The sequence below is a fragment of the Suillus discolor genome (assembly GCF_016758755.1).
Source record: "Suillus discolor strain FC423 chromosome Unknown F5147scaffold_18, whole genome shotgun sequence".
In the NCBI taxonomy this organism is placed as follows: Eukaryota; Fungi; Basidiomycota; class Agaricomycetes; order Boletales; family Suillaceae; genus Suillus; species Suillus discolor.
Window position 1 is genome coordinate 132777 of NW_024541265.1, and position 19404 is coordinate 152180.

A 19404-nucleotide genomic window follows, 5' to 3' on the forward strand; every position below is an offset into this window, starting at 1 on the left:
TTATATATACAACCATACGATAGTTTACGCGCAGCCGCACATACTGTAAGTACTACTAGAGGTCGGACCATATTCCAAAGCTCCGTTCTTCTACGAGGCTAAAGCCACCGATGATGCTGTTGACTAACTCCCACTGTTGCTTCACTGACTTCTTCTGGACTGTCGGGTATGCATCCCAAAAATCAACCTTCTTCAAGTTGGGGAAAAGGCCGCTGATGATGAGAGCCACGTTCACGGGGACCTTAATGGGTGAATTTCCGAGGGCGAGGAATTTGAGACGCTCATTGCGACATCCACCGCCGGGACTCTTGAGATCTATGCCGTTGAACTTGGTGACATTGATGACAAGAGTGATCGAAGTCAAAGCGGGACAGCGGCCAAGTAAAGTGATTAGCCCATGGAACGTCGGCATTATGGAATCATCAGAGGGATAACATTTGATTTGGAGCACTTGGAGCTTAGGCCAGGCTGTCGCCAGCCGGCCCAGCTCCTTGTTGGACATGGAAATGTAGCAGACGCTTCCAATAAGCAATTGAGTTAGATTGCGGCATGCGTATAATGGTGCGAAGATGCTCTGTCCTGTGTGTGTGTCTTCAGGATCATCTCCGTGGAGGCTGATAGATTCAAGCTTGTCGTTATCGCATCTCTCCTGGATGATGGCGAATAACTGGGGTATCGCTGTGGATTCATCCTGATGCACGAAGTCAACCCTGATTTCTTTGGTTCTGACGAACTGAAGTGAACTCAAAAAACTCGAAGCTTGCTCCATTGTAACAGTGGAAAGGCCCAACGATTGCAAATTATGAAAGCCGGGGAATGATAAATCCACTGTGTCCCAATCTGACGGGTCTGTGAACTTCAAGCTCAGTGACTCCAGAGCTCGCAGCTCCGTCAAATGCTTGATGCCTTGGATTCCTAGGTCACATACCGACAACGTGTGGAGATGGTGGAGCTGAGAGATAGATCGCGTGATGAAGGGTGAAGCTTTAAACGATAAGATGGGGAACGAGGGTCCATAGTTCAAAGACATGTTCTGGAGGCGAGGACACGATGTCCCGAGGGTGGAAAGGACCGAGAGAAAGGCAGAGGAAGCTGAAGGAATATCCATGTTCAACTCTAGTAGGGAAGGTACAAACACCATGCGCAAGACCTGTGCAGCACAATGGGTTCCACTGGCATGCCATTTTAATTTGTGGAGGTTCGGAAACAACGATGCAGGTGCCGAAGAACAAGATAGTATGATTGCACAGAGGAGGTCGATGGCTTCCATGTCATCCAGTACGGTAATTGAGTGTACGCGGGACGTGTATTTGACAAGAGTATGCCACATCCTATCGTCAAGAGGTTCTCGTAATGCCTGCGTAAATGAACTTAGTCTGAAGTCCACAATCATATGAAAGTGGGACACCTACAACACCTCCTTCAAGACCAGAGCCAAACAGGTTACGCGGTAAGCATTTGACAACGGGCTTCACAGATTGCAGATCCCGCCACAGTGCATTAAGTGCTGGGCGCTCAAACGCGCGGCATGTGGATGCAAATGAAGGAAGTGAACTGTGTTTCACGTATGAGCTAATCGTGCATATTATTTCGAGATTTTGTAAGGCTGGGTGCATGACACTGTTATGGATATATGATAGATTTGAGTGGGAGGATAAGCTTGCAAAGTTGCACATATGAAGATTACGAAGAAAGTTGGTTTTCAATTGCCTCATTTTACCACAGGCGTGCAAAACGTGAGTTCACTTAAAAAACCCCGCAGGCTTGACCCCAGACAGCGCGCGCTCGTCATGGTCGGTGACGTGCGGAGGTCTGTGGGCAGCGAGGAACCTGGCAGGAAAAGATATGAGGGCGGGGGGTACCCAGTGGAATAGACAGCCGAGCAATATATTATCGGGTTGAAACACGCACGTTGCCATGACTGCCGTCATTGCGAAAACAGCTAAAAACGGCACCGTACCCCATGAAATGCTAAACTCTCTGAACTCTCATGCACATGGGGGACGCCGTTTTCATCCGAAAGGCAGGGGGAGAAGTACTTTTGTAAATCGGCACACGGAGACACACCAAACATGTTTTTCACGCCGAGGCGCAGGATAAACTGTACATAGCTAGCTACGATCTTTCCGCATGGAAACCGACTCAGAAACAAGTGTTTTCGTGCCCCGGCTCGAGAGCCTAGGCACAACCTTGCTTCGTGTGAGGACACCCGTCGGTAACCAATACATGACTTAGACAGAACCACTAAAACTTTAGTGGACGTCGCTTACTATACGCTACTTGCTGTAGATGACTCGTCTTCACCAAAATGCGAAACCAAACCGTTTGAGTTTCCTAGTTTGGTGAAGACGAGGTATTACTAAAATTAAGACGAATAATTTCAAGACTTGAACTGATCGAGAGCAGAATACGAGCTAGGGTCAGCGAGAATGCGAAAGGGAAAACACCGAAGGCCAGAAATTGAATGGGATACTTGGCCTTCAGCAGAAAACTTCGAATAGCAACTCCAACACCCATCACAATGCATACAGTTTCGGAGGTGGCAAAGACAGAAGCATGATACGAAGGGTCCATAATATAACCAGGTACAATGACAGAGAGTCCCACTTGAGTGGGTGTGGGTGTCGAGGGAAAAAAAATCAGCACCAATTCAGGACTCGCTACTACACCAATAATACATCATTATTCGATATAGATTAAACAGATACCCTGATCAAATGCTGCAAGGCCGTGATATCCATATCCGCATTCCTCGGAGTGATACTGCAAGGGAATGGCAAAGGGCGCCTAACAAAAATCAATAAGCCATCTCTCCAGAGAAATACTATTAAACCCTACGTACACAGTAAGCCCTGGATTCCAGCGTGGCTCGATCTCAATCTCTTTACCAGTCTCGTCTTTGGCCCTGGAAAAATTGAAAACTGCAAGCATACAGACGATGGCAGACCATATAGAAGCTTCGGCGAGATGACGACCAGGGCATATCCGTCGCCCAAATCCCCACACGAAACTCACAGTATCGTCTGTCAGAGTGCCATCTGGGTTCAGGAAACGGTCAGGATTGAATTCGTACGCATTCGCGTATTTATCTTCGTTGTGGCACATTGCCCTGAGAAACATTGAGTTACAAACCACAAAATAATCGATCTTCGTACCAAACATTCGGGGTGACTGTAGCACCTGTACTGCGAATGAACGTGGACTCCAGGATGAGAAGAACCTCGCACACCTTTGGGTATGTAATAACCTTCGTAAATATCGCTTTCGACAGCAGCATGCATGATCGCTGTAATAGATCAATAATCCAATTCCGTTGTGCTGAAGTGTGCGACGCACCAAGAGGGAAAACTGGGTGCCACCGCAAGCACTCCCGTAAAATGGCGTCAATGTAGGGCAAGGATGGACGATCGTGGAATGTGGGCAGTCTCTTTTGGCCAACCACACTATCAACAAGTTTTTGCGCTTTCTGTTGTACATCTGGGTGGAGAATCATCACCAGCACGAAATTCATCAACACAGCGGCTGTCTAGTACTTGTCAGCATTGGACCGAATCACTGGCTGCCGCTTTCGGCTTACCGTCTCAGTGCCAGCTGGCGAGACGATCTCATTCAGCCTCACAAATTTACACTGAAACACATTTGCTCACCCCCAGAAGCGGTTGCTGTGGATTCCTGTATTGCTTTCTTCTGCCAGGCAGAATCGCCGTGGCGGCCATCATCAAGCTCCCTCAAATGTGTAGCGACCATGCAATGAGAAACGGACCCCATAGCCTGAAAAGAACTTGAGAAAAAATAATCGCATAAAATGTTGCATTCACCAGACTACGCTCTGTGTGCGCAAATGGCCTTTCCAAGTTTTCCACGGCCAATTCCTTGGCTAAAGGTGAAATTCTCTTGAGACGCATACCAGGCAGCCAAGAGGGGAGGCGGAGAACTGCAAATCAAACGGTAAGAAATTGCTGTATATGATGAACGACCGAGCATACGAAAAGGATAAGCACTAAAAACGGCAGCTACCTCCGGTCTCAACTCTTTCAGCATGAGCTCCAGAGCCATGGTTCCGCGCTCAATCATGTAGTCATGACGTCGTGCTGCATCATACGAATACACGGCGGACAAAATGACTGAACCTGAATGGCTGAAGAACTGTTTCAATACCAAGGTACCCGGTAGATGGACATAAAATCTACCCACGCTTCAAGATGTTCCTGGTAGTTCAAAGGATCCTCGAGGAGGTTTAATAAAAGGTCATGGCTTTTAGCTATTTGCATGGGCTGAAAAGTGGGGACTGCGGCTTGTCGGAAGGACTGCTGTAGAATTTTCCGCTGAAGGCGCCATCTACTACCATATCGCATAAAGGCGGTAGTATAATCGATGCCAAATCTAAGAATTCATGGCTAATTAACAAGAATACTGGAGAATTCGACTAATTCATACAATTCATTGGTTGCGATCTCTGGTCGGTCGGAGTAATTCTGTGAGCGATGATCAAGGAGGTCTCTTGCAACCCGCTCAGAGTTGATAATGATATTGTCCTGACCAAAAAGTCGAGTATATACCACGTCACCTGGGAAACATTGATCACTAATGGTGATCTGCATTCTAGGGGACAACTTACCGTATTGATTGCCCCATGCCTTGTAGGTTAGCCAAGGGGCGGTCACATCAACTGCCAGTGCACTACCTAGGATTGGGAGTAAAGCTGGACCAGGTGGTAATTTACCACTGTGAGGCAGCTTCGGTTTGGCAAAGTAACTTCTGAGTACCAAGCTGATTGCAAAGGCGGCAGAAACTAATCCAAGCGCACTGTGACTCGTGAGAAGGTCTAACATAGCAAGTGAGCGCTGCAGTTGGTACGTGGAGTTTTGGGGTCTTCTATATTCAGAAGGTGCAATACAATTACCTTAAACGAGCATTCAATTTGACGGAACGCCTGATGTATGAGCCTCGACGCAGACGGAGCAAGAATACCATCATGAGGGTGATAACACTCAATAAGAAGGCGTAGCACTCTGTTCTGTTAGCAATCTAAAGTAGAGTCGATCACGGTGCCGTTTGACTTAGCTAGCGAGCTCGCGAGTGAGCAAAGTCGAACAAGTGCTTACTAAGCGAGCGCGCGACATAAGATGACATTGGTAACGCGTGACAGTACCCGCGTCTTGTTCATCTCGCCTGCTCGCTTAAGGTACAATTTTCTCCACCTGAGTGACATACGAAGTGAGGGTGAGAACGAGGAGGGTTGCCTCCCTTATATGATGCTCATTGACATCGCCTGCCGGACTTCCCATACACTCGAGCATCTAGCTCTTTCTCTGCTGTCGTACAATTGTATGCCCGATCATCACAGCTTGATACCGCAGAGGTGCGGCATCGGTGTTTTCGTGATGGGCCGCCCACAACGCGGGGCTTTGGCCACAATATCGGATGCATTTTTACATGGGTGTGCCACCCCCACTTGCGCGTATTGTGGGCAACATGACTGAGACAGAAGTGGGTGTGTTACCCCCACAGTGTCATGATATGGGCAACATTGCGTCTAGTAATGCGGGTGCCTTACCCCCGCAGCTGGATAGTATGATGATAGAACCTAAGGTGTGTCACGATTAGCGCAGGCATGGCATGTGCATAGTATTCAGCTGGCAGGACATATTTGGGGAGAATACAAGCAACATATAAGGTCTGTGAATGCTGTTCCTTCTGATAGGGTGGCATATAAGTCTTTGGACACTTATGCATACCTATTACCAACAAGTTTTCGAGCTTTGCTTTATTTTCGGACGTTTGATTGGATTCGCAGGACGTTTTTGTTTCATTGGTAGTTGAGCCATCGAGGAACCTAGTTACCTGAGCTTATGTGAGCGTAGATGGCCAAATATAAAAATTCAATTCAATTGACATATGCATCTCCAGTACTCGGCACATTTCAAGGAGAAACCATCTTCTTTGTCTGTAGTATACGACATGCACATAAAATCCAATGTCCTGATGTCGATACTCACCGGCTGCAGAGCTCGTAGCAGCATAAGTAATATGCCACCAGACGCCTTATATTCCTGGTGGGTCCCATATCTGCAACTTACGAAGATGGTGAGTCTGGAAAATAGGTTGTATGATAAAGGGTGAATTGTTAGAAGACGGCTCATTGATTGCACGGCAATATCTCAAAGCCATGTCATGAAGGCAAGGTCATAAGACGAAAAGGTCGAGAGAAAGGCGGGGGAATTTGAAGAAATCCGCACGTTCAAGGACAATAGGGAGGGACATGAAATACATGCGCAAGAACTCTGCAGCGCTGCGGGTAGTATTGGCATCCCATGTCAATCGACGGAGGACGGGAAACAAGGACACGGGTGCTGAAGGACAAGACGGTATTATCAAACAGAGGGGCCCGACAAACGTTGGGTTGTCAGATTGTGCGATACAGTGCACACGGGACGTGTATCTGGCAAAACTGTCCCAACTCCCAAGAGGGTCCTGTAATGCCTTGCGCACGTGAACTTTGAAGCTCACGATCATATGAAACTGATGTGTCCCAAATATTCACGATGCAAGTGCTAGACTGGCACGGCATGTGGATGCAAATACATGAAAGGATCCATGTTCGGCGTGTGAGCTATCACTTCGAGAATTCGCACTAAGGCCGGATGAATGACTTGGCAAGCCTTGGATATGAAAGTACTGGATAAACCTGCAAGAACTATATTTTTATTGAGAGTTTTATGGAAAGAGTTGACACTTATCAGCACTTCGAGGCCACATGCTACTGTCACCTTCTGGATCCTCGAGAACCCTCGCACCCCAATCAACCACTCTATAGACGCCGTCGCCACCCGCCGGCACTCGGGGCCTTCCAGCATCTTCAACTGGCTATCCAACAACACAACCATCATGAAATGCCCCTGGCATTTCATCATTCGGCCCGTGGGCACCTCCCGCGAGCCTTTCATTGTCGGAAGCTTTCCCCAGTGCTGCGATGCCTCTGCTTCCAATATAATTCAGCCCTTAACATTGAATGGTAACTCCCCTTCAACGCCGAACACACGATGATGATCCTCGGCTTCTAATCCTCATTCCTCACAGGACTCGGCTGCTCACTACGCCCGATCATGCCGCGCTCGTCCAGCGTCTTCTCCGTCTCAGACATGTCATCTAGCTCCGCATGCAACTACTGACAGCTGTCTCGTGTTACTGACCTACTGACAGCTGCCAAGGCTGGTGGTCTGCGTCCGAGAGGTTCTCCACGCGACATCGGACCGCAGATGGAGGTTGTCGCCATTGATGAAGGGGAGATGAAGAGCCCTTTGAAAAGCGTGGTGCCGAGAGTAGAATTGGAATTGCCTGTACCAAATAGCCCTGATGTCAATAGTGAGCATCATGGTATTACAGATTGATGCCCTAGTAACTGGAAATTGCAATCAGTCACCAAGGAAGTAGACATAACACGAATCGCTACCAGAAATATCGCATCGCTCATGTCTCGATTAGCAACACCTGTATGCATGTTTATCACCTCCGTCCTCGGTTTATGTCGGCACCTCGGAGCATACGTAGATGGTCGGACGATCATCAGGAAGAGACATGATGGTATTCCCAAATGCAATTGAACCAGTACCTGAGAGTCGGTGTACTTGCGCATACGAATGATATACCTTACACATTTGTTGGTTAACCGGACGTTCGCAGGAAAGGAAATTCCACGACTTGAGGAGCTGATGGGTGACGATGACCGGTAAGCGGCGAAGATAAGTACTATATGTAGTATGAAGTGTTTGATGCTGGCTCGGAGCGAGAATCCCCAATCAACAATCAAAGAAACGAGATCAGCGCAACATCGGGTTGGAGGCTTTATGGACCGTATATCCACTACTACACGAGTCAAATAATTCATATATGTCTGATATCCATCAAAAAAGATCAGCAATATTCTTGAGATGGACATACCGGTGACTCAGACTTGCTGTACGGCGCGAGGACACCGCGGTCCGTGCGCGTGAACGACCGACTGTTGATGTCAATTGTGATGACATGCACTGCGTTAGTCGTCACTAGCCTTGACTACATACTAGCAGGATACAGCAACTTTTCTTTTTGTACTCTAAACGACCATGGGAGAACACCACAGGGACGAAAACAAGAACGAACTTGAAGAGCGCGAGGCTGTAGCTGTTAATTGTAAAACGTTACTATGCACGACGCACGTTGCCGGCGCCGCACAGGTCACGGGTATGATCCGAGTGTATGTATACTAGTTAAGGCTAGTATTCCTTGGGGAACCTTCTATAGCATTCGGACTTGGCCCGCCGTCTAGACCCACGCGTCCGTCCGAGTCCCTGCAGGGTCATGGTGATGACTGATCCGCAGTTGCAGGTATTCATAGGCGAGGCACATGTGGTCACTGGACTCTGCTGAGTGCGTCGCGAATGTCTCTCAATCGAATTGGTTCGATTTTTGCTTCGAATGTCCGATAGAGTCGTGGTTAATGGAGTTCCACCAAAGTATTCGATGACTAGACGACTTCGAATTCCGTCACGTCTCCCCGCGTTCAGCGCGGGTTTGAGCTTAGTTAAGGGCCTTTGGAGTCGATAGTATACATAGCTCCCCGGGGATTTGGCCACGTCCCTGGCTGCGATCCACGGGTATGGTAATCGTAAGCTGTAATGGGTTTCATAGGCAAGGCACATGATGTACGTCTTGTATCCTTTGGGTGACTCGGCCGTACGTGCAAGCTCGTGGCCTGAGTCATATACAATGCAGTCATTAGCTCCCTGGCCCCCATAATTAGTCACCGATAACTATAGCCCTCCGTTTGAAGAACAATATTACTGTAATCACACGGTCTGAATGAAATCACCACATGATTCACAATGTCACCCATGGTTTGCCAAGATACAAATCCATTGTAAAAACACGACATCGAGAACGTGTCTATCTGTATGTATGCATCGGAATATATGTATGTAAGAGTGAGGTGAATGTTGATATCAGCGTGTGGTGGTACGTTATGGCACGATCAATCAATCAGTTGAATGAGGATATCGGGTACATGGTCAGTTGGAGAAGGAATGACTGCTTAGCTGGCGAAATTAAAGAACAAAGATGGGCGTAAAAATAACAACAACAATGACTTGATAGAAGGAAAAAAAAATATAGCAACTTTGGAATTAAATGCAAAGATATACTCCTGGAAGAATTGATCAGAATTTCGTCGCAAAAAACTTTATCATTATTGGCGTCACGTATGATATATCCATAAACAGGAAAAGAACGACAGGGTGTTTAACTGGGATGGGGGAGTGCGCGGGAGTGTGGGGGCGTCGAGAAGTCGATGGCATTGTACGCTGGTGGTGGAGCTTCTTCTAGGTCCGCGTGCTCCTCGACCGCGCGTCGGTGATGGTGCGCTCGAGTGACGTTACGCACCCACCCTAGCACCTCATCAGGATCCTTCTCTGGACGAGTCCTACCCCGCGGTTGCTGTGCAGTTGATGGCCGCGTGGGCATCGTCGCTGATATCGGCGTTGAGACGACGTTGGACGAGTGGGTGTACCGATGTCCCGTGGAAGATAAGCGAGGTATCGGGACAGGCGTCGGGGGAAGCGTACGAGCTAATGTGGGAAGGCGTTTGGTTCGAGCAGGAGGTGAGCTAGTAGGGGATACGGGGTTTGAGGGGACGGTAGGTAGTCGGCGCCGAACGACAGATCCCGAAGAAAGAGCACGGCTGCGAGACGGAGGCGTACCACCCACACTACCCATATCACTGTCTAGCACTGTCGGCGGGATGAGCACTCCGTCTTCCGTGACTGATGGAGTGTGCCTGCTTGTTGTTGGGATGGATGATAATCGGGGTGACGATCTCGATCGGTGAAGCCACGGCTGTGATCCAGGAGGGGGGTGCCATGAAGATGGCGGCGCCGGAAGTTCTCGCCGTGTACCCGCACGTGGCGAGGGGGAAGGCTGCGATGATAGTGGGATGTAATCAGATACTGGGGTGGGTGATATTGGTGCAGGGGAAAAGCTAAGGGGAGTTGAATAACGGCTGTTGGTATTGATCCTTGGAACGGCTCTTTCTGAGTCATCGCAAAATGTGGATGTATGGAATTCACTGGATGGTGCTGAACAAGGGGTTGCAGGATAGCAGACGGACTCTGAGGAGATGCTTTCAGAGTCCCATGCTGTACCCGGGCGTGGAGGTAAGTCGATACCGTCTGCACTATGAGGTCGTAATGATGGGTATAACGGTTCGCCATATACAATTTTGCGCCATTGATTTACAGATGTGGGCGGGGGCGCTGTGCCGGAGATATCAAGTACATCTGCATCCTCATTGCAGCGGGTATCGATTGCAGGGGTCTTGAGGGAAGGATATAGAGGTTCACCATACATGATTTTACGCCACTGACGTGCAGATGCAGGAGCAGATGTGGATTTAGGAAGGGAGTCAGATTCCGTTGCTGGGGTATCGAGTGAATTTGGGTTGTGCCTTACAGTCATCCAATCGTCGGGCTCTGTAACGAGTAGTAGAGCGGTGACAAAGAGGTTGTCGAGTAGGGAAAGGGATATTCCAGCGTGTTCTACTTGAGGAACTGATTGATGGACAGGACCAAGGGTTTCGAAAACTTTAAGTGTTGGATTGTTTTGGTCGTCTTGTATATCGAGGGATGCGATTAGTCGCTTGGATGATGAAGATGTGCACTTATGAGAAAGTGTGAGCGTAAGCGGAAATAAGTGACGAAAAGGAATGTTACCTGATAAGTGCGACCAGTTCGCTTCCACTTTAACGTATGGGGATGGTTTGGTAAGGTGAACTTGCGTGAGCTGGTGAAACAAAAAAAATGAATGATATGAGGGATTTATAATATATGAAGAGACATACTTTCCAAGGTTGCCATACTTGAGGTAGCTGTCAGTGTCTCTCCAACGAGGTTCACCCATCTGTATGATTGCACCGTGGGTATCCCTTCCTTTGCCCTTGAGAGGAAGATCCTTGGGCCAACAAATGTCTGCGATTTTTACAGAAGCGTCCCATGGATCTGAACGCCATATAGTAGTTGAAGAGCCGACTGTTTCGACTGAGTAAAGAGGAGTTTCCGCTACGAGGTCTGTAGCGACGGAATCTAGAAAAGAAGGAGAAGACAACTTGAGTACGAGAAGGGGTCTCTGTTGTCGGCGAGAAGCCATGTCGTCGCGAATTTCCAGGCGATGTAGGTAAGGGAATATAGCAGATGGATTTGAAGTAGAGGGCCCTGGGATTGGTGATGAAGGAGAGGTGGATTTGGATGTGGGTGGAAGAGAGAGTCGTTGAACAGGTGGAGGAACGAAGGGGGAGAAAGACGGTTTGTCAGAATCACCGATGGAGAGGGACATAAGCGCCCGATGCATGGCAATGAAAGTGGGTAGTATGAATTTGGGATGAGTGACACTATAAGGGACTACAGCTTAGACCTTCAATCTCAGCGGCCCGTTGAGATCATCCACGTAAGTTAATCAGTTGTCCGGGTGATGACCGAGCGCTCTTTACAAACTCCGTCGCGTCAACATATCCCAACGCGCTCTTTTCACACACAATCCTTATTATTATTCCCATCATGTCTACCGAACCCAGGTAAGTTCTAATGTACCATTTCAGTCCAAATTTCGAATATTCCTCTTAGATCTCCAGTAAAAAAAGACGCGACGAGCCTCATAAAGTCTCCTGATTCAAAGGGAAAAGGGAAAACAAAGGCTCTTGCTGAGGACTTGTCAATGGAGGAGGAAGACGAGGAAGAGGAAGAAGAAGACGAGGAAGAAGGTGATGAGGAAATGGAAGAGGTACGACTTTCTTTCTTTCACATTTATTCATCACACTCACCGACACAGGAGGAAGAGGAAGATGATCACGAGGAAATCGACCCTAGCGCAATCCTTCCTCGTCGCACCCGCGGCACACGCGTCGATTATACATCCGAGGAAGCCCTCAAAAAGGCTGGCCTCACAAAGGATGACCACGATGACGACGACGACGAAGGCATGGAACATTAAGTCTCTCACGCCCCCCAATTACTTTAATATTGTTATCGCTCTCCTATAGTCTTTGGTCAATTATTTTGCAAGGCGTGTGTGTAATATTGCCAGCTGCCAGAGGTACTCTTACCTCGTTTCATCTTGAAATTAAATAAAAATTCACCCTGCTTGGCACTTTGTTCGCATGTTCGAATCTGTATGGCCTCGCACGTTGCTTTACTTCAGTCACGCGCCATCGTGCCGAGCTCATGGCGGCCTCCAAGTACTCAAGTATTTTGCATGAGTTGAATGTGGACCTGAAATCCCCCGAAAATACTAGTATTTGCAGGACTGCTCGGCGGAGAGGCTCCCACAAAGTCAACTAAGTATCTGGATTACAACGTGTTCATGCTACGCGACGCCGCCGATATCCAAGTTGGGGCGCCCCAATGAATTCTCACTCGGCTTTTCTGACTTGAAACATGAGCCGATATTCTAATTCATGTGCATCCTTGTCTAGACCCTCTGCAATACGCGGTCCCTTACGAGTGCACTCCGCATGCCTTCCCTCGTTCCGACTCAGTCGATCGAACCTTAGCAAAGCTTAATTCTTTTCGGGGTTAAATTCTCATACGGGACCTCGAACTCCCCGTCGGGGACCGCTAGCTTGGCAGCCAGCCAAGCCTCCTGGGAGGTCCTGAACTTTTGTAGCTGGGCCTTGATCCCTAGACCCCAAGCCCGACTTCTATTCTTGTAAGGCGTGCGTTCATATCTCATATCTATGGAAGGGTCTTGGAAAGTCAACAATAGCAAAGCTGCCTCACCTGCCGCGTCCCTGTCTACTATCGTTTTGTGCCTCGCACCGAATTGGTGTGCTTTAGCAATATCTAACTCGTAAATTCGGGTCGACCAGCTAGCCAGGCTCCTTCCCACCATTGTGAGGGGATGACTGCGAGGGTAGGGCATCGGTAGAGTTATTGTTAGAACCGAGTGCCAGTTCCAATGGATCATCAAGTCCACACTCAGCTTCGAGCAGTGGTGGGAAGGAGCCTGTCAGCTAGCTATCTATATGTATGTGTGAAATTTACGATTTTGGATGACAACGTATGCATGACTACAAGCTGCAAATACAAACAAACCAGTACTGTGTCTGCTGTGTCTCTACTTCCCCGCCTCTAGCTACAGTCTCCACCAGCGCTAGCACATCTATATATATCCTACAGGTTGCGTAGTAGCAACTCGAACACGGTGTATCGGGAGTTGGAAAATTCTCGACCGAAGCCCAACCGAAACACCAGTAGTCAACGTACTCCACAATCATAATGGATCACAGCGCACACCATATGGCTGCTGAGCCTGCAAGGTGCAAGATGTGGATGCTCTGGTACGTCCTCACCACCATCCACCCACAAATACTTACCTATCTTCAGGAATACTCAAATCATCGACACATGCGTCGTATTTTCCCAATGGCACATCCGCTCTAACCTCCAATTCTTCTTCTCCTTCCTCGCCATCGTAGCACTGGGCATGCTCTACGAGTACCTCCGCGTCTTCTCGAGGGACTTTGACAAGCGCATTGGTGTGAAATTGAGGATCCGGAATGGGCGTAGGACGCCGCCTACTGCGAGTGGAAGGAGCTCGCCTGAACGTCATGGTGATCACGCTGAGGAGACAGGCTTGTTGAATGGGTCGAGGGTCACGAGGAAGCAGGGGTGAGTGCTTCTATAACACGTGCTTTTCTGATCGTGCTGACTTTGCCTTTATAGATTCGCTGTTCCCCCTCTCTATCGTGCCATGCGTGCTGTGCTGTATGGGGCCAGCGTTGGCTTGTCTTTCTTTTTGATGCTTGTGTTCATGACGTATAATGTATGTCTGACTGCTTGTTTTTCGGACACTGATTGATTCGTTTGCGTATAGGCATACCTGATTTTTGCAGTTATCCTTGGTGCCGGGGCAGGACACTACATCTTGAGCGATACTATTGAACCAAACGGCCCTGCTGACAAGGGGATGGCATGTCATTGATCTATGTACATGGGGAAAGCTACTATCAACATACTTATTACTCCTGCTTACATCGCTTCGATTAGTCTCCATGTCTTCCGTCAAGGTTCAGGTTCAACTACGGGAGACTAATGAGGACACCGGTTCCTTCTACGTTTCAATATACCTCACTCACTCCAAAGGTGGAAGAATTGCTGTACACGAATATAGCTATGAATATGGTCTATTATTTCATCTACTGTAACCTCATCCTTCTTCGCAAGCACTCTGGGTGGAAGAAAACATGGATGATCGGGGCGAACAATGGCACAGAGTTTACCAAAGCGATAATATTCAATGTACAGGGATTGTACTGAGGGCAATGAGCAAAACGATGGACAGCACGACTCTTGGAAGCATAAGCTCCTTATTCCATCCGACTCAGATGCAAGAGCTCAAACACACCCGCGAGCTGTTAAGACCATCAGCGTGTCTGTATCTTGCTCACAATGGAAGCTGACGATAATTACTTACACTTTCCGAGCCCATGTTACGGCGTCGGTGAAGCATTGTTAGGCCCCCCTCTTGCGCCCTCCGTCAAGTTTGTGGTCATAGTGTTACGAGATGGCCCGGGCTAAGTTTCGACAAGCGGCTGGCTGGTATCTTTCGTCCGCTCCATCTCCCTTTTCATTTGCTCGTCAAAATGATCTTCATTAAAAGATTCCCGGCAACATCCTCGGGGACCGCAGCATTTGGCACTACCGTGTCAAACGGATCAGTTCAAGTGATGAGTCAACAAACTCATGTTGCACCAATTTCTTTGAACCAGTACGATGCCTACGTATGTAAGCGTTTTGATAAGTTAGTCATTAATGGATTCAAATTGATGGAACACATCTCGGCGTACAGCAGGCTCCGCACATAGACCCCAAACATTCCCATGCGTCTGCCATGACCGATAAACGGAAAGCAACGGACAAAGCGCTGCAAGATATATATGCAGATAGAGTTAGTTCCCGAGTATACGTATATATATTACAAAGGATACCTTCGGCCGGCTCTTCGATGATATGATTATGATATCACCGTAACAACTCAGGAAATACAATATTAGCACGATCTTGTCCTTAATTCGTGTCTGCAAATAGACAACGGACGTGTCTCTTCGCGTTTTCACTCTCGATGACGCTGTGTACAATTGATTCGAGCAAAGGGATCCGTTCGAAGGTTAGCACGGTTCGTGCTAGCGTCAAACCTTGATAGCCATTACATAAATGTAGTTGCATACGCAAAGTTGTCCTTCGAACGATTTGGATGGAATACAGCAGCGGCTTTCAAATGAACCGAGGAGTTGGACTTCGATGCAGCGCAATCGCGCGCATTTCTAACTAATCCCCTTTCTGCTGAGAGGTATTATAAATGCAGTTCTGTTTGAGATCCAGGCGACGAGGAGGTACTCCAGGATTGGACAACATTGCGAGGTAGTCGGTGGTGTGTTCTTCTAGCCTGTATATAGCAGGGAAGGATGTAGACTAGATGTAGACTTATTAAAGCCAAAACGATTGAATTGGTGGAAATATATTAATGTACCTCCAAATTGTGTATCCGTCCTTCACATCGTATAATTTCGGTGCAAGAAGCTCAACTGGTAGTGCATCACGATGAGACCCAACATTAGCACAAAGCGCTGCCGAGAGTGCGAATTTAGACTGTCGGCAGGAACACAAATATTGGCAGAACTCATTTATCACCGGATGTATTCTATGGCATGGTCAGAAAAGGAGTGCGCGGATGTGAAGGCAAATGGTACTTATCTCCTCCTTGTCCCGCTTCCTGCCACTGGGTAAAACCATCCTGTTCTCATTTTTCTCGACCTCTGACAGCTAGGTCCATGTTATATCCACAGGGCATTGGGAATGAGAAGGAGTAGCAGATCCTTCTTTCTCGTGGGATTAATGAGCCTCAGATAATCGATAATCCACTGGCAGAGCCTGCCGCAGAGAGGCGCTCGACTATAGTAGCAGCTGCGAGGCTGGCGGAAACCTTCCTTAGTCCAGACTGCATTGGTCGGAGAATGGTTTCGTCAAACTTTAAAGTACGGTAACATATTTTGTTTTGTTTACACCCACGGATAATATTGGTGGAGTTCGAAGCATAAGCATAAGCCGTAGTTTGACCGTAGTAAGCTCCCACTTCTTCGATATTCTAGCACCCAACGAGCGCTGCAGTTATCGATATTATAAGACATTATGCAGTGACGCTAGTGGGCCGGCTGTAGTAGCAACTCTCGACTGCATCCGGAGTTAGAGCCTTAGAGGATTTCCAAGCCTGAGCATTCTCGTCCGAGGCCCAAGTGGCAGTTCACTAATCTGTATGTACTCCACAATGGATCACGGCTACCAATATGTATATCCCTTGTGCTTATATCGCTTCGATTAGTCTCAATGGCTTCCTTCTATCAACAAACCCGCTTCATAATCAATTAACCTTACTCACTCCAAAGGTCGAAGAAATATTGTTGTACACGAATACAGCTACGAGTATGATCAATTACTTCATCTCTGTATCCTCATCCTTCTTCGCAAGCCCTTCCGCTCGAAGCAGAGCATCAATTTCTGCAGGTTTGTAAATCTTAGCTTTTGGTGCTTTTGCTACTTGGTCGTATGTGAGGACTGCAAATTCGACTGTCGAGTACAGATCAGCGTCATGTTCGAGTAAGAAGGTAGGATGAGCCTACGCTTTTCGCTTCCAAGAGTTGTGCTGTCCATCGTCTTGCTCATTACCCTCAGTACAAGCCCGATAGCCTCCTCGACGCCCAAGTCGTCTTTGTATTCTTGTTTGAGTAAACTCTGTGCCGTGCCATTGTTCGCCCCGATGCATGTTGCTTTCCACCCAGAGTAGTTGCCAGATGGGTCGGAATGGTACAATTGGAAATGGTAATGTGGGTCATAGCCTGCATATAGCAGGGAGACGCCGAAAGGACGCAGACCTAGACAATATCTCGTTAAAGTCAAAACAAACAAATTGGGGAATAGATTAACGGACCTCCGAATTGCGTATATCCTTGCTTCATATCGCACAATCGTTGTGCAAGAAGCTCAACTGGTATATCATCGTTATACTGCAAAAGATGTTGTTGTGCCACAGTCCGCGCGTAGTTCACTAGTGAATTCGCATCGGACGTGATGCCTGCAACGCCTCCGATTACATTTCTGCAAATTCCAGAAATCAAGAGGCTTCATAGGTACTTGTTGGGGGTAGTGCTTACGAGTTTAATAAGAACATCTTCTCTCCACTGCCGCCGTAGCCCCCACCTTCCTTTGCGCTGGAAAGATCGAGGAGCTTCCCTGTCACACGTTTCTCAGCGGCCAGGACAACACCGTCCTTTGCGAGTACACCGAGGACTGTTCCTGCGTGTGAAATGGCTTCCATGGCATATTCGACTGAAATGATAGGGTTAGGTCGTGAGCCATCTGCAATTCTCTGATGAGCGTACTTTGGTAAAGCCGGCCTGTGCACGATAAACGAGTCAGATCAGGGCATTTAATTGATAATGTTAAGTACGCACCTTCCGGGGAGAATATTGTTGTTCGACCTGTAAATCAATGGTCATTATATGGACTCAGTAGGGTGGTGCTGCTAGGATACGTACTATCATATCTTCGGGCCTGCACGAGTGATTCATGTGAGTATTCGTATGTCAATGCAATTTATAAAATGTGCATACCATGGTTGATGAATCAGGGGACGAGAAGGGAGGAGCGTACTTGTAAGATGGAACTTGTCACTGACGCGTTCCCTCAGATTGAGTTGGCATACGCGTCAGGTTAACCGGGGGGTCGCCGGCATTTGCCTATTAACTTAGACTCAACCCCTCTAATAAGGTCCTCGCCGTTTGTCAAGTACTAGACTAGTACTCTTCGAACATTTTCTTTCGTTACCGCGGATGTGTACATCCTTTACATGAATGGATTTTAAGATGATGGTATGCAGAAAGCGCTCCGAGGAAATCAGCTGCAGTACTCTGCTCCGAGGAACGAATACCAACGTTTGGCACTAGAATTGGAAGGCCTCCCCGAAACATCTGTTATTAAGAAGACACGACTGTCAGCTGAGTCTTTTGTCTATGTATGTGGTCTGACTGCGGAAGACTACAATTCTGCGCACCTGCATACACTTTGAATGCCGAATGAAAGAAAATACTAGCGTACTGCTTCCGATTCGGCGAGTTCCCCATGGTTCTACTCACGTCTGTGGCATATAGTCCACCACTGGCCACATCTCCCCTTCCTCGTCGGCCATCGCTATCAATCATATTCTAGCTTTGTGGTGGAATTCGAGGTACTACATCAGTCGCATTAACGTTGTGACTCGCCATGTCTTTTGTTAGCGTGCACTCCGAGGCGCCAACATATCCCGAGGACAGGGGGGCAAATCATCCGGCTGTCAACGTTAACCTTGATACCTCGGTGGAAAACAAGCCTCTTGTCGATGGAAACATGAGCGATGCGGTATTCTTGGTGGTGATGGTACGTCTATTTCTCACTTGCATTTCCAAGCACTGGTATCACTCAAAGCATGCTCACTGAGCTCTCAGGGGGTATCTGGCACAGGCAAATCTACTCTCGGCGCTGCGCTATCAAAGGCTCTCCGTCTCCCATTTATCGACGGCGATGACCTCCATCCGCAATCTAATGTAGACAAGATGTCACGTGGAGAACCTCTCACAGACACAGATCGCCAGCCCTGGCTGGAAACTATCCGCAGAACAGCCGTTAGTAGCGTTCTGAGTCAGCTTGGGAATGGCCACAAATCACACGCGGATCCAAATGCAATGCCCGAGACCGAGACGACGCTTGACAAGTCCAGCATGCTCGGGCGTAATGAGCAGCTGAGTTCTAGTATGAGGGATAAAGACCAGAAGCCGGGTATTGTCATCGCGTGCTCGGCGCTGAAAGGGAGTTACCGGTCGGTGCTAAGGGGCGAAACTCTGTCGGAAGCTGAGGCGTCGAAGCATTCAAGAAAGCTTCCGACGTGCTTTGTTTATATGAAAGGCTCGCGGGAGACGCTTATGAACCGAATGATGAAACGCCAGGGACATTTCATGAAGGCTGCGATGTTGGATAGCCAGTTGAAGACGCTGGAAAGCCCCGAGAATGAGGACGGTGTGGTAACGGTGTCGATAGAGTGGTCGACTGAGGACCAAGTGCAAGAGGTGGTCAGGGCTCTCAAGGATGGAGAAGGACGCCAGCATGTGGCATCGAAGCACTGATAAGTGTTTTTTTTTACATAAAAACTCGCAATAAAGTATAGTTCTTGCAGACTTGCTTCCTTTTTGAGAGGCCTGACTACAGGTGGTGGGAGACAGGGTTATTTCTTCGTCCGGGGACAAAGATCATGCAACTTTGCATGTCTCCAACTTGAGGCCATCATCATATCCAA

At 48.1% G+C, this 19404-nt stretch overlaps 8 protein-coding genes across 8 annotated transcripts; 3 read left to right on the top strand and 5 right to left on the bottom strand.

The window, feature by feature from the left end:
* Window positions 1-55: 55 nt before the first annotated feature.
* F5147DRAFT_771909 (uncharacterized protein) lies at window positions 56-1616 on the bottom strand (the record flags this gene model as incomplete). The annotated part of the gene is made up of 2 exons (XM_041441296.1): window positions 56-1357; window positions 1413-1616. The coding sequence occupies 2 exons, from the start codon at window positions 1614-1616 to the stop codon at window positions 56-58; spliced, it is 1506 nt and encodes a 501-aa protein (XP_041294535.1).
* An 813-nt stretch (window positions 1617-2429) lies between these two features.
* Window positions 2430-5135, bottom strand: F5147DRAFT_98816 (cytochrome P450). The gene is made up of 12 exons (XM_041444516.1): window positions 4619-5135; window positions 4438-4567; window positions 4195-4383; window positions 3987-4138; window positions 3819-3934; window positions 3648-3771; window positions 3578-3591; window positions 3337-3526; window positions 3230-3286; window positions 3156-3180; window positions 2843-3109; window positions 2430-2787 (listed from the first exon to the last, which is right to left on the bottom strand). Exons 1-12 carry the CDS (start codon window positions 4830-4832, stop codon window positions 2697-2699), a joined length of 1569 nt encoding a protein of 522 aa, XP_041294536.1. The 5' UTR covers window positions 4833-5135; the 3' UTR covers window positions 2430-2696.
* A 788-nt stretch (window positions 5136-5923) lies between these two features.
* Window positions 5924-7144, bottom strand: F5147DRAFT_651389 (uncharacterized protein; the record flags this gene model as incomplete). The annotated part of the gene is made up of 8 exons (XM_041433537.1): window positions 5924-5947; window positions 6000-6053; window positions 6081-6093; window positions 6272-6353; window positions 6511-6554; window positions 6586-6688; window positions 6737-6979; window positions 7096-7144. The coding sequence occupies 8 exons, from the start codon at window positions 7142-7144 to the stop codon at window positions 5924-5926; spliced, it is 612 nt and encodes a 203-aa protein (XP_041294537.1).
* A 1734-nt stretch (window positions 7145-8878) lies between these two features.
* F5147DRAFT_610035 (uncharacterized protein) lies at window positions 8879-11435 on the bottom strand. Its single transcript, XM_041432416.1, has 3 exons — window positions 10871-11435; window positions 10743-10812; window positions 8879-10689 (listed from the first exon to the last, which is right to left on the bottom strand). The coding sequence occupies exons 1-3, from the start codon at window positions 11374-11376 to the stop codon at window positions 9277-9279; spliced, it is 1989 nt and encodes a 662-aa protein (XP_041294538.1). The 5' UTR covers window positions 11377-11435; the 3' UTR covers window positions 8879-9276.
* Window positions 11436-11457: 22 nt separating this feature from the next.
* Window positions 11458-12457, top strand: F5147DRAFT_686663 (uncharacterized protein). The gene is given in 5 exon segments (XM_041436775.1): window positions 11458-11599; window positions 11649-11805; window positions 11854-11998; window positions 12014-12018; window positions 12069-12457. 5 exon segments carry the CDS (start codon window positions 11583-11585, stop codon window positions 12150-12152), a joined length of 408 nt encoding a protein of 135 aa, XP_041294539.1. The 5' UTR covers window positions 11458-11582; the 3' UTR covers window positions 12153-12457.
* Window positions 12458-13216: 759 nt separating this feature from the next.
* On the top strand, window positions 13217-14171 carry F5147DRAFT_99039 (copper transporter). The gene is made up of 4 exons (XM_041444517.1): window positions 13217-13360; window positions 13407-13691; window positions 13746-13845; window positions 13897-14171. The coding sequence occupies exons 1-4, from the start codon at window positions 13299-13301 to the stop codon at window positions 14002-14004; spliced, it is 555 nt and encodes a 184-aa protein (XP_041294540.1). The 5' UTR covers window positions 13217-13298; the 3' UTR covers window positions 14005-14171.
* A 2293-nt stretch (window positions 14172-16464) lies between these two features.
* Window positions 16465-17777, bottom strand: F5147DRAFT_610041 (N-terminal nucleophile aminohydrolase). The gene is made up of 7 exons (XM_041432417.1): window positions 17690-17777; window positions 17615-17630; window positions 17459-17557; window positions 17231-17405; window positions 17008-17174; window positions 16700-16951; window positions 16465-16646 (listed from the first exon to the last, which is right to left on the bottom strand). Exons 1-7 carry the CDS (start codon window positions 17690-17692, stop codon window positions 16513-16515), a joined length of 846 nt encoding a protein of 281 aa, XP_041294541.1. The 5' UTR covers window positions 17693-17777; the 3' UTR covers window positions 16465-16512.
* A 684-nt stretch (window positions 17778-18461) lies between these two features.
* Window positions 18462-19234, top strand: F5147DRAFT_573832 (P-loop containing nucleoside triphosphate hydrolase protein; the record flags this gene model as incomplete). The annotated part of the gene is made up of 2 exons (XM_041431181.1): window positions 18462-18491; window positions 18560-19234. 2 exons carry the CDS (start codon window positions 18462-18464, stop codon window positions 19232-19234), a joined length of 705 nt encoding a protein of 234 aa, XP_041294542.1.
* Between the last annotated feature and the right edge of the window lie 170 nt (window positions 19235-19404).